The 14,295-nt window shown below is 39.2% G+C and overlaps 1 protein-coding gene across 4 annotated transcripts in view; it reads right to left on the bottom strand.

The window, feature by feature from the left end:
* TSPAN5 (tetraspanin 5) overlaps window positions 1-14,295 on the bottom strand; it is a 73,407-nt gene that overhangs the window by 21,930 nt on the left and 37,182 nt on the right. For 3 of the 4 annotated variants that reach the window (XM_082316030.1, XM_082316032.1, XM_082316033.1), the window contains exon 2: window positions 1,664-1,714. In XM_082316030.1, coding sequence (XP_082172156.1) covers window positions 1,664-1,714 — 51 coding nt within the window. Of the gene's footprint in view, window positions 1-1,663; window positions 1,715-7,193; window positions 7,284-14,295 lie in introns of those variants that run through there. The other variant, XM_082316031.1, reaches the window with a different exon arrangement.

The following is a 14,295-nucleotide window of genomic DNA, read 5'->3' as shown; positions in this document are numbered from 1 at the left end:
CAGAAATGGTTTTAAGATGACTTGATAACAGGTATCCAAATGTCAAGTAAAAACATGAGCTTTGTCTTCTGGCTATTAGCAATTATGAACTGAATGCCTATTTCCCAGGATGGGGCGGGGGTGCTTTCCCATACAGAAAATATGTAAAACCTAAAACTATTATTCTGCCAGAACACCCTCTAGCTGTAGAACTGGTATATTTTAGACTTCAAAAACTAGACTATAGCCGTTTTCCCTTTACCTGCTCATTCATTCTAAAGAGGAATTAGCCTAACCTACTGAAACAATACAAAAATATTAAAATATTTTCTAGAAAGCCACTCCAAAATAAAGTTCTTCTCTGGGGCTTAGACATAGGTATAAGCTCTGTCAGTATGCTCAGAGTATTAAATATAACATGTTTTTACATCTTTACTGAATGAAAAAAATCACAACACCTGTTTCCAAGGCTGTTCAAGCCATCCCAACATGGTACGTAAATATACACATATATATACACACACGGGTGTATACAGTGTGAGTTAATTAATATCCCACCACTATTTGTAATTACCTACATCCAAGGCACATGCACAGAGCAATTAGAATCTAAGTTAACAACTTACTTCTAAACCAGCAAAACTTGTCCTGAATTTTTAAGTGGCAAAACTCCAGTGCTTCCAATGTGTTATTTGTTCTGCCTCAAGCACCAGTTATTGTGCCTTAAGTGACCATCAATTTATAACTTACTCAGTGTTTTCCATTAAAAGAAGAAAAAAACATTATGTAACTGAATATCATAGCACCATTGTTATCAGCCAGGTTTTATTATTTTCAATCTTTTAAACAAAGAAGAAAAGGAAACTCTGGCTTTAATTTTAGCTGTTGTCTTTTAGCAAGCCAAACTCTTCATCCAGTAACCTAACACATACTGACTTGTTTTGTATATTATGTCTTGATATCTCATCTTCTTCCCAACTTCTGCAGCAAGCAAACTAAAAATTAGGCTCTGGTTCACAAATGTTTTCTTTCCCCGCTCCCCTTTTTTCCCATTTCCAAGTTGATTTTACAGACTTGCAGAGAGTGTTCCAGTGGACAGTTTTATTTGCACAAGAAAAAACAACAGTTATTCTATCTCAGGCTTGGCTTGGTTTTTGGGGTTCATTTTGTTTTGGTTTTGGGATTGGTTTTTGGTTTGGTTTTTTGGGGTTTTTTTTGTTTGTTTGTTTTATTTTCTTTTATTTTTTTATTTAAGAGGAACAGCAACTAGCATGCTTTGTTAAGGCAAAAGTTGAGGAGGCTTATTTTCAGGAAGCTGTCCTCTGAAACATGTAGGCTCCCTCTCCATTCCTGGGGACACATGCAGCATAGACACACTGCTAATACTGCCTTCAGTAGAGTGTTCTAGTATCTGAGCTGCAGTTTGAGCATGCATGGATTGAAATGGTTATTTTATGTGCAAGTGTCAGCCGTGATTTCTTGCCAAAGCATTCTTGGGAAAGATGCCAAGGATCTTCCTCTAGGTGAGTCAAGCCAAGGTTTTATTTGATAGAGAAGCTTGATTGTGTTTCAGTAGAAACTATGTGTGGACACATAAAATGTGCAGCATATTACTATTCCAGTATTTCATCAGACAAAAAGAGGGAAAGAAGCAAAACAGAGTTTGGTGCTATATTCAACTTACCTTTTCATTCCACGCCCACAATCCAATCCCAAGAAATGCTATGCCAAGGAACTAAAGAAAAAAAAAAAAAAATCAGAGCAGGAACTATAAATTCATGGATTTATTATTTCTTAAACATACATATTGACTCATCCTCTCAGTTGGATAATGAATTTTATCAGGACTGTGGGGGCTTACCAAGAGTTTTAAAATATGTATGTAGTAGTTTATTTTACAACTCAACCATTGTAACTGCAAGAATTTAAAACTTGCACAGCTCATTCAGGGATGTTCCACATAGGAATAGTAGGTGCAATAAATACCACTTTCTCAGCATCAAGCAAGTAAGGTTCTTTTTGAGTTTGTCAGACTCCAAGCAAACTTCACAGTCAAGCAACACATTATTTTACTGTTGTATTACCACCACCTGCACAAAATAACTGTCCTTGCAGCTCTCTCCCAGTGAAAGAAAGTGATTAAAAGAAAGTCCTAAATACACACGTACTACCAGTTTTAGCAATGTGGTCCACAGAAACACAGAAAGCTGTTTATATATAAGATAACCCATGATTTCGGGGGGGGAATAATAAAAGTAATACTGGTCTAAAAGAGTAAGAATTTTTAAAAACCCTGAAGCCAACATTTTATAACCTTTCTGATACTGAATGTTTCTGTATTTCGTAAAGGAAGTTACAGTCTCTTTCTTCTCCAAGGGACTCAAAAGCACAAAACTCAAAAGACAATGTCTTTCCCCCATGATGGAAAAGCACCTATGATTTTGTTATATCCCTGTATTCTCTGTTCCACTGAACAGAGCCCATCATTTCCCTCCAAATTCTACAGGGTTTCCATAAAAAACCCACGCTAAGGATCAGTGACACAAGCAGAACAGGCAGAATAAGCACTTTGTCTCCCAACATCACCACTGCGTATTTGGCATGATACGGTCCCAATTATGTAGAATTTGTAAAAAAAAACATAAAGTAGGTGTCTGAGCACATCTCTAAATGTCCATTCGTCCAACATTCATCTCTGCTTTTTAAAACCTAAGTGCTGGCTAAAAAGAAAACTATATTCACTCTAGTTTCAGGGCATGTAATGCAATGTTGCTCAAACATCAAACTCTGGTTTTCTTTGTGGTTTCTCCGCACTGCAGTGTACAGATTTATTCTGGCACATAGTATGCTTTCTCTTAAGATTTGTGTAAACAAATTCTAATGATTCTTCTTTTGCAAAATGGGACAAAAGTGTTTTCTGTTGCGAAATGGGAGGAAGCAGGAATATCAACTTAAAAAGCTTTCCCAGAAGTGATTTCAACAGCTTCAAAGCAAGATTCCTTCTTCCTTATAAACACTTCTTTTTAAAGTGGCAATTTTAGCTTTATACTACAAGACTATCTGTAAAGAATAACTCAATATCAAGTGGCATATGCTCACTGCAATACCATGAAGTTCCCTAACACCCCTCGCATCTCTGTGACTTTCTCCTCCAAGTGTGCTTTGCCAGCTGACTACTGCTTACTACACCCAGCCAGCTCACCCAGAAGCCCATCTACACTAACTGGGAATGAAACTCTCCTTTTTGACTTGAAGAGTCATGACTGTAAACTTAAACAATACTAAAAGCCAGTATTCTTCAAAGGGAACTGTCGCAGGCTTGGCTGTATTTTACTACAAGATAAATGGAAATTTTTCCTAGATGGAAAAACAGAACTACTGGTCAAGAAAGTCTGTTATTTCAACAACCTTAATTGGCTACAAGAGATGGATTTGAGAATGTCAGTACAGCCGCCTGTGATTCACCATGTGAGCCAAAAAAGGTCATCTTACCTGTATTGAGACTGCTCTTTTTCTACAGTTATAAAGCTTGCCAGAAGAGTGCGTGTAATCCTCCTGACTGCAGTGATTATTTGAAACTTGAGATAAAGCTGTACAAGTTTCCAAATCACTTTCAGACAAATGCAGTTAAAGTTCTTTTTTGCAGTAACAGACTCTTTTCCTTCCTTCTTACACAGCCAAAGGCACCAAGGTTGAAGGAACAGGAGTGAGGGAAAAAAAGCCATAATAATATAAAAATCCATAAGCTGCATTTGGAAGTGGCAAATTATTATTTGTAGAGAGGTACAACACATTACATTTTGCTAATAGCTTAACATGGTTTTGAACAGAATAAGCGTGGAAAACCAGAATGAAAGAATTTGATCAGTGCATATGAATATAGCTTAACAGCCATACACATCAGCTGCAAGTCTGGCTCAGATCCACTAGCTTTATTAAATTTAATCCAGTCAAGTGTCCTGATCCTTCAACAGAAGTTGAGACTTAAGGGTAAGATTACCTCATGGGTTGCAAAAGGTGACTTATAGTAGACTATACGGGTCTCAAGCCAGGCCGAGTTCATCTCAATTTACAGACTGGGTAATGAAACTGTACTATACTTAACTGAAGCACCTAAAAAACTGAGATCGTCAAGCTTCTGGCAAGCCTGTCAAGAAAAATCAGGAAATTGAGTTCTCAGAGTTTTCAAGAGGATCAAAGAATTACATGCTGCTCAGTCCTCTCCATACCCCAAAATGGAAATCTCTGTCCAGTTGCCTTTGAGCAGCTGACGAAACATGAACAGTGGACAAGATCCATTAGGAGAAAAAGATTCAGGATGGAACCACAAACTCTTTATCACAGGATGCTGTGGAAATCAAAAGCTTAATGGCGTTCAGAAAAAAGATTAGATAAATTAATGGAGGATCCATAGCTATTGAAAAGTGATTTTGGTACAGCTTCTGGCTCAGGAAGTTTTTACATTGTTCCTCATTGGGAGATTATAATCAGGAAAAGATCACTGTATGCATGCTTTGTTGCTTAAATGTCTCTTTCCTTGGACAAACTCTACTTGCATTACTTGAGAGAAAATATTGAGCTAGGCAGACCACCGACCTAACCCCCTACAATCATGCCCTAGAGAGGCCCACCCTCGCACATACACAGCCTGCTATGGGGATGAAGCACACAGGAATGCTCTCAGTAATCCCCACTGTCAGAAGACAGATGTTCATGAGGAGACTTACACCTCTAACCAGGATTAACTTTGGATTTTCTTGACAATTATGACAGAAACTCCTGCATAGCCTAAAAAAAACTTGAAAGCGCTTAGCAAAAATCCCTCTGTATTTTTGCTGTTAGAACCAGAAGTAAAACAGGATGCATATCCTGCTTATCTTGCAGCCCTTCTGCAGATGTCTCCAAGACAGTCTTGTTCTGCTTGCTTGTACCCAGAAAGAAAATCTCTTCACATCTGAGGCACACGGGGAGAGGGTGAGATGGCATACACATCATCTCAGTTAAGTCTGGAAAATTGCATTTACATCCATTAAACTATTCCAATGAGTAATAAAAAGGTGGAAGTTTGCCTCATTATCTACAAAACACTCTACAGAGAAAAACAGTCTCAATTCTCCACAGACACCTAGTAAGACCATTTAGCCCGACTATAAATGGTCACTGGATCTGGGGCAGAGCTTGATACTTTTCTTTTTTAAACAATAATTTGCAGGAGAATACTAAAATATTCCTCTAGAGTATTACAGCCTTACAAAAAAAACTTGCATGGCAGTACTTTCTCAGCCATAGGTTTTCTGTTCACAAACATCAAACAAATCTGTTCAAATTTCTCTTCTGTAAAGATTATATGTATTTAAGAGTAGAATGTGTAGCAATACTTGTACAGCTGCCCTACTTGTAAAGTTTACATGCAGTTTTCAGAAGTGGATTGATGGTAAGTATTTCAAGCTGCAAGTATCTTAATCCCAGTCTCACCTGCATGGAAGAAAATGATGCTTTGTTGCTAGTGATACAGCATCATACAGCACAGCGTTTCATTTAATGGGTGCTGGGGTAAACACTAATGCAAAAACTAGAAAAAGTTTGAGAGAGAGAGAGAGGAGCTTAATTGTAGAGTGATCAGACATTACTTCACATACTGAATTTTTCATCTCAGCTGACACTCTTAAATAACTTGGCACCAGTTTTCAACCAAAAGTACAACAGCCGCAGGCCAAGCAGTAAAAGGTTGGTTAATGTGCCACGTGCATAAACCAGTGTATGTCCCTGTGTGGATACATTAAAGACTTGTGTGAGAAGGAACTATAGCGCAGCCACCTAATTTCACCTTCACCGTGACAACACGAACGCACTAGCAGAAGCACGTCAAAATTGTCAGAGTTCAGAACCCGAGCTTCCTCGCAAGAGCTTGGGTTTTTCTGAGCCCTGTATTTAGGCAATGTGAAAACCTCCCACCTGCCCTTGCTTTGAGCTGCCACAAGAACTCTGCCTACGGTGTTAGCAAGGAGACCATCAGGATTCCTATCAGCACTTCGGTGTTTCTTCCATGGCAATATGCTGTAGGTTATTCACAGAGTGAGATTTCCTTCTGTGTGATTCAAGCCAGCACAGCACGGGAACACAAGGTACAGTATTTTACTGAGAAGCACAGCAGTGATCAGGACAACATGAAGTATAATATTTCACATCCTGAAATACAATCAGGAAAACACAGGACTTCTGAGCTTTGTACATATATAAAGCAGCACTGACGATTTCCTAACTGACTCTAAAACCCCAGATGAATAATTTTTCCCTAAGCACTTCCTCTGCAGCACTCTGCGCTCAGACTCAGAGATATTTCAAAGTCAGAATGCTTACTGCTTTCTTTAAAAGTATTTCATGCCAAATAAGTTTTTTTGCTTTTTAAGCCAGGGCAAAAAGGAACTTAATGTCTGTGTCAGAGCATAAAGGATTTTGTTGTTGGTTTTGTTGCTTGTTTGTTTTTAGGTAGCCCTGACAGAGAAAGGGTACCAAAATAGAAATTAAAATGAAGTTTCACAGAGTTTTCTTCTTCCCTTCATGCCACTGATGTGGACTCTGCTTTAAATATGTCAGTTAGCATTTTTTCAAACAAAACACAACATCCTCTCAACTCTCCAGCTGTCACTTGGACCAGTATCACAGGGAAGCAAGGTACCAGAAGTCTGCCCTGTTCCTTCTTCCATTCGCCCCAGTCCCAATAACTTTTCCATTCTCAACACAAACTGTTATAGCATTTCATTTTCATGTGGCTAAACATATGTGGTGACCACGGGAAAGGAAAACTGCTCAGAGCATACATACATATTTACATATTTATGCTAATGCTTACAAAGAATGCATTCTCCTAAAGCCCATTTCTTGTTTGCCTTGAGACATTACCAGCAGGAAAACTCCATGTACTACAGTCAGTGAATGAAGATGCTGCGTAGGTGACTAATTACCATTTTGGTTCACAGCAACATTCAGATATAGACTGAATATAGACTAAAAGACGTCAAATCTATTTCCATTTTATGTGCAGCTTTTAAAAAACATTAAACTATATTTCACAAATAACTGTCTCAGTAATACCTTTTCCCTCCCAATACAACACATATGGAAGAAAAAAGATCCCAGTTTCCACACATTTTGCTCAGCTGAATCAGAGACACAACTGATTCTATAGAATCACCCAAAGTAGAAAAACAGACCTGAGAACACAATGAGAAAAGCCGTCTGCTCCATCTTGCAGGACTTTTAGCATGATGCTTTCTAATGAAAAATTAAGCACTTATGACCCCAATTTTCAAAGCAAGGTACTGTGGCTGTTAATGTAGCTTTCATTTTCACCAGTATGGGGTTTTCCGGTTTGTCTGACAAGTAAACAAGATATATATACTTCCCCCCCCCCCCCCCCATACGCACAGTCAGTTGCCATTATTTTCTTATTGCCTTCTCCAGTTCTTTAATTGCAAAAGCAAGACATCTGCTTTCTGTTACTGTTGCTCTATGTATTTATTTTATTGCTTTCTGGTGGTGCAATTGTAAGCACTGCCAATCAGGTTGGAGCAAGAGTCCCTAAAGGCTAAAGTCCCTCTCCTCTTGTCCACAGAAATTGATATACTGGAAAACAGAAAAAGGAGGATGAATTAGACCCTATTTCCCCTGCTCCAACTTTTGAACAACTCCCCTCAAGCCCAGATAAAATAAATTTAACTCTTTCCAAGTTCACAATGAGACTCTTTAAACTCAGGTCCTGCTGTCTAAAGAAAATACTTCACTTGGAGCAGATTTTTTTAAAGCATGCAAAACTTATACACAGCAGCCACTTTGTAAAATTCTTCAGTAAAAGCTTTTGGGAGTTTAAAGTTTTTGTTTCTATGAGATCTAGCTAATTTCCTAAAACCAGTACCTCCTTCCCCATACAAAAATCAAAGACCTTTATGGTAAATACCCCACCCCTACTACACAAACATCTAAAAAGCCTACAGAGCTGAAGAAACAACATCACCATTCACTGTCACTTTGGTACACTCATCTAACACAGATCCTACCCCTTCTTTTCTATTCTTCTTTACACTCTCTATTGGTCTTTGTTTCACCATCCTCTCTTTCTCTGCTCTCCCTGAGCCCAAAAGGTTATGCAGGAAGCCTGAGAAATTCTGCTGCACACACCTCTCCATGGCTCTCTTCCCTGCCTTCACTTCTGAACTACATTAAGTGCTCCATGTCCCTCTACTTTTCCTATCCAGCCATGTTCTCTTCATCAATACCATTCCATCTCTGGCTCAGTCATCTCCACTGCAGCTTCTCTGCCTGAAGTCAGTTTCTATTTTTAAAACCATCCAAAAATTATGTAAGTGGTGCTGTAGCAGCGTATGAAAACAGTATGGGCTTAACATACAACCACAAGCAGCAGCAAAGTGCAAAATGAAAATAAGAGAACTGAAAAACACCCAGACCTGAATTCCACATCCTATATCAGTACGCTAGTCATTTCTCTTAGCCAACTTGACAATGCAAAGACAGAAGTCTTCTCATTCTGACCTGCAAGTAAGAGAAAGTATGAAGGCAAAGAAAGCAAGTCCTGCTTCAAGTTGGGGTGAAGCAAAGTGTCTGGAAGCAGTACTGCAAATGGATCATTTTCCATGCCTGTCTTGCTGCCCAGGGCTAGCACCTTCCTACTCCAGAGGCCAGCAAGACCTCCTCCGGCTCTCCTCTTCCTGCCACTGCGCCGATCTCATTTGCCCCAATTCACCCTACCTGAGCTTCAGGCTATTTAGGTGCAGCCCCACTGTGACTCTTTTTCATATTATTTTTCTGAAGCTGCTGTTCCATTAAAGGCAGAAGGTTTAAAAAAAAAAAAAAAAGCCACCAACAAAAACACCACACAACACACACACACACAAAAAAAACCACCCAAACAGAGCATACATGAAATTCTCATTATGAAACTGATACACAAATGCTCACTTATTTCAGCTACAAGCAGCAAAGTTGTAACATCCAATTCAGGCATTTGATACAGCAAACAGAAAGGATCCAAGCTAGTCTTTTTCCTTAGTAACAAATGGGCAATTACATTGCCTACACAATTGATTTAAGTAGCTGAGAACATAAAGAGTGCAGAGTCAGGAAACACAAACAGGTAGGCTTGTCAACACAGCACGATACTCTGAATGCTCAGCATTTCCTTTTCGGAAAGCAGTCTCAGCTCCTAGCTGTGCTCATAGCCTATGGAAAGGGAGTCCCAAAATCTTCTATCCCAGCTACGCAAGCTGCCACATCCCAGGCCATTTCAATGGACTATACTCAGAGATCCATTCTCTTCGCTTCACAGAGAAGCGAACGCACGTCGAGGATGAGGGAGGCATGAAAAGACTGAGCCAGTCTGGACAGAGAGGCACACTAAGTGAACACCACCAGCTTTACAGACAAATCTGGGACAAACAGTTTAATGTGGCTCTCCTTCAACTAGGAAAAAAACAAACAAAAACAACAACAACAACAAAAAAACACACACACACACACACACACAAAAACCAACAACCAACTAGCACAGTAAAGAGTGAACACAGAGCAAATGGTGAACACACACCCAACCTGTAAGTTTACAGGAAACTTTTTCCAGCAAATTCTACAATAGCTTTATTGCCTCTTACCTTCACCAAATGCTCATTCCTGGTTCTTTTTCAGGGGTCCCCCACAATAAGATGTTCAAATCCATTTACAAAGAAACTGGTACCACATATATGAAGAAATCATAGCTTGAAAAGGTAGGAAGTGATTCACTGCAATTTAATAACATGCCGGAAGCCAAGCTCAGGTATCCAAAATCTTAACCCCGATACGACGTGACTGTAGAGCCTATCATACCTCTCCCTAGATCAAATCCAACTCAGAACTATAAACTCTGTAATGGCAAATACACATATATATGGTATATGTTAATACATAAAATAAACCACCTTTTAATAGTGACTGCACCGACCATTGAGGGATGGAGGGAAGAAGGAGACACAACAGGGGCTGTGATAGGTTTATTAAAAGTTATTTGACAGCCTAGTAACTCTTCACTTTACAAAGATGCAGCCAAGAGCATACAGAGACCAGTACTACTTTGTCAACACAAACAAAAAATTAACCTCAGAAGTCATACCAGCTGTATGCATGCATGCCTGTGCATACCTTGGTTTTTCAGAGAGATGTGGGGAAAAGAAAGTCAAAACACTAATTAAACAGATATCAAATCATTTTCCAATACCCACGCACCATTACTATCAGCAATCCAGATGCACACAGACATGCTCTGGAAATACTGAACAAAATTCTTTATCATTTTGCACCTTGTAGTCCTTCGAATAGAGGGAAATGTCTCTAAACACAGTAGTGTTTTTAGCCACTGTCAACCCCCAACATTTCTTGAGTACTACACTGTAACTGCCCAGAACTAAAAAATTCAGATTATGTATTAAATATAGTTCTGTGGACCTCTTAGTGCAGCTTCCAGAGGCACCAGAAAGTCTGTGGACCAGAGCCTTGAAAACTTCTGTTCCGGACAACAAGGTCATTCAGCCCTGCATTTTGTCTTGCAGGGCATTGCTTCTTACTAACTCTAGAAGCTACTGTATATGCCCCTGATGTAGACTACACAAGGTTATTCACAAAATTAAGACAAATTTTTACTTACGTCAAAATTAACCAATGCTTTATTAGCTATTTCATATTACAAGATATCTTTCCAGTTTCCAATAAAAGTAAAATTTGCAGGAGTTGGCATCAATTTGTCATTTCTGCAATAATATTACTTAGTAGGGGGCAAAGCAAACAAAACAATGATTTCAATTTCTTTTCAAACTAAAGCGATGTGGAACAAACCAGAGGCAACAAATGGTCACAATGCTATTTACCTGAAGGTTTTACTCCTAGGCAAAAGTTCCACAGTTTGGCAGTGGGAAAAAAAGAAGCTATAAACCAGCTGCTTGTCTAAATGAAACAAGACTCTGACCCATTGTCTAGTTTCTAGACAGCATCAAAAGCACCTCTATTATTTGTTATTCTCAAAAGAGGCATCGGGGGCTTGACTAAACATATAGGCAAAATACTCCACTTCTGTAAAGGTGCCCCTTCAAATCACCATTGCTTAATGTGACATGGCAGTCTGTGGAGATTTTGCTGCCGACACCTTTGCTGGACTTGTGCTGGAGATCTGTACAATGCTATCACTGCAATTTAATTTGAGAGCATTAAACTTGTTTTAAGAATAAACGCATTGAAGAAACAGAACTATACTGTAAGATTTCCAGTTCACTACAACAGAGCCTATTCTTCCCGTATAATTTCAGCTTGACCAACTATATGAGAAATATCACCTAGATCATACAAAATGCTCATTTTCCAAGTGCAAACTTTTATTCCCAATTTTATTGTGACTTTGAACTACATTACTTCTGTAAACTATAGTTCCTGATGAGTCCATTACCCTTGCCTACTGTTACAGTTCTCTGGTTTGCACAAACACTAATCACTGATCCCTCCTGTCGACACGTTATCAGGAAAACAAGGATTAGAAAGTTTCTTTGAGGAACATGGAAATGTAGTTGTAGTACATACAGATGGCTCCCTAAGAGAAAAGCTATAAAAAGCAAATGACACAGCCTCACTAAGATCTTTCTGCTGCATAGCTGTGCTCTTGCAGTCAGTCAGCCTTTGCCCACCACTCTTCCAGGATGAAGGTCATGTTCTGGTATTGCAAAGATGACTTGCAAGAGAGTGAACATGCCAACCAGATAATCTCATTTTCTCCCTTATCCATAAAAGCAGAGCAGCTGCTCTTAAGATCCCATCTTATTTACTTGTAGATAGTAATTACCAAGGAGGACAGTACCTCAAGACCGTTTTTAAGCAAGCCTTGGAAACACTAGGATGATCTTAAAAATAAAGTCTTCATGTCACACCTCAGTTTCCAAACAGGGTTCCACATTAAAAAAAAAAAAAAAAAAATCCACAAACAAACAAAACCACACACACACCAAAAACCACACAAACAAACAAAAAAAAAAAAAAAAAAACCAACACAAAAACCCCCTAACAACCATGCACAGGGAACTGGATTTGGTTTGACTTTCTGCATTCACCCATCATTTTAACTTGGTTCAGTAACTGCAACTCCTCCTTACATAGGAAACGTATTTTCTTACTTTCTGCTCAGCCCCAGAAGGGTTTCAAGGCACAAGGTATATGAGCAGCACAAAGCAGCCATTTAATCATAAAAATATGAATACTGGGTAAGTTTCCATACCCAGCTGGACATTGTTATAAAAGAGAAGAAAAGAAAGCACTTAGCTTTTACTATTGAGTGCCAGCAGCAAAACTGATTTAAACAAGTTTAACAGTTTCCCATGGAACAGTCGCCCTACACAGAGTCTCAAAAGGGACCTCTGCAATTCAGACTCTCAACTCTAGCCTTCCAGGCAAAACCCACTACATTTGGCGTGATCAACTGGAAGATAACACACTATGCAGAACTCTGCCTTTAAGAGTCCCACAAGATCTTGTTGGAACAGTGTTGCTTTGGGCACATTACACAATAGCAAGGCGTTAGGGCACAAACAAAGCAGACTTCTGTCAGATTGAGAGGCTCAGAAAGCCTCCTGAGCACCGCTGATAGCAGACTTTTCATCACCAATATTAAAGTCAAGGATAGGAGGAGATCGAGTAATGTGTGCTCTAACACACCTGTAATGGAAACAAAGGCAAAAGCACAAAACAGGAAATTTTCTCAATATTGCTCAAAAGGCTTCATCTTCTAAAGGAGTAACTCCACATAACAGTTTATTCTAATGATGCATTTATACTGCAAAGAAGGTGCATCTCAGCTGCTAACCAGAGATGATTAATTCCTGCTAAAAACACTGATGTAAAGAAGGTACCCTGGGAGAGCAGGGGTAAAAACTTGAGCCTAAGTGTAAAGGAGAAAGTGTGCAGCATCGAACTGCTAAACCAAGTTTGACACCTCCCTGCCTGCACTGCAATTGAATTCAAGCTAGCAGAGAAAATAAATATGTTGCAGCATAAAAGCACAAGCATAACACTACATAGAAAAAACAACTTATCTGAAAAACATTACTGAAGTTTTTCCCTTATCTGAAAAACGTTGCTCAAGTTTTACCCGAAGGCAAGTGTGTCAGAGTTTCACTTTCCAGCCACTAACCGTGACAAACACACAAGCAACAGGAGAGGAGACAACTTGAAAGGCAATGCCATGCTTTCCCAGAGAAGGATTTGGAAAGGAAACCACTCTTAACATAGCTTCTCCAGCTTTCAGCCCTGCTTTTGTTTAAGAGCAAGTATATTTGGAAGCCACTTCTAAACTCTCAAGAAGTAAATGCAAACAAAAAACCCCCCGAAAATAATTGAGCAATATCAAACATCTTTTTCCTGTTTCTCAATAATTTCATCTATTGACCTCTTTTTGAAATAACTGAAGCTATTTGAATCTCTACTAACATGCCCAGGAAAATCCAGAATGCTCTGCTTGCCTTCTCCTCCACTTCAAAACACTTCAGCCTGGGAAACTTCCCCATTAACCTGTGGTGTAGTTCATCCACTACAAGAACATAGAGAAACCTTCTAGAGCATGAATTATTTTCCTTTAATTGTATTTGTATACTTCTAGATATTTCTTCATTTGAGCTGAAACATCAGAGGACAGAAAGAGACCTTTAAATTTAGTCCTGATGCACAAACACTGCAATTAATCCTGCACCGGGCTGCCCAGAGAAAGAGTGAGAGAAAAGGTCTTCAGCACTACACAACTGTACAAACTGTCAGCATGACTGTGGAGCTACCAGCAAGAATCCTTCACTAGTACCTCATGTCCTTTCGTGCGCATAGTGAAGAACGATGACCACAAACAAACTGGATCAGTAGGAGGGCTGAACATACAGGACATACAGATGGAATGGAATTTAACAGTCCAGACAGTATCATATAAGGACTAAGAAAATATCTGCTATAAGCTGAAAATTTATGCACTGGAAACACAGCAGAAGACAGCCTTGGAATTGTATGCATCAGTCTGCGAGCTGATGCATAGTTGATGGAATATGCAGAAAGGCAAAATAAGATTTTGTGACATTCAATAAAACATTCTCAGAAAGAATGTAATTGCTTTCTATAAGTTTCCCTCAATTCCATATCTTTACAAAGGTCTAAAATGGCCAGCACCACTAGTATGGCTGTAGCCCGCTAAATGATTGTGGGCTCTTCTTTCAAATGTCACATCAACACTGGCACTGGCAGTGTCCAACC

Source organism: Platalea leucorodia, assembly GCF_965183815.1.
Source record: "Platalea leucorodia genome assembly, chromosome: 6".
NCBI classification, from domain to species: domain Eukaryota; kingdom Metazoa; phylum Chordata; class Aves; order Pelecaniformes; family Threskiornithidae; genus Platalea; species Platalea leucorodia.
This window is presented reverse-complemented; position numbering and strand designations above follow the sequence as displayed.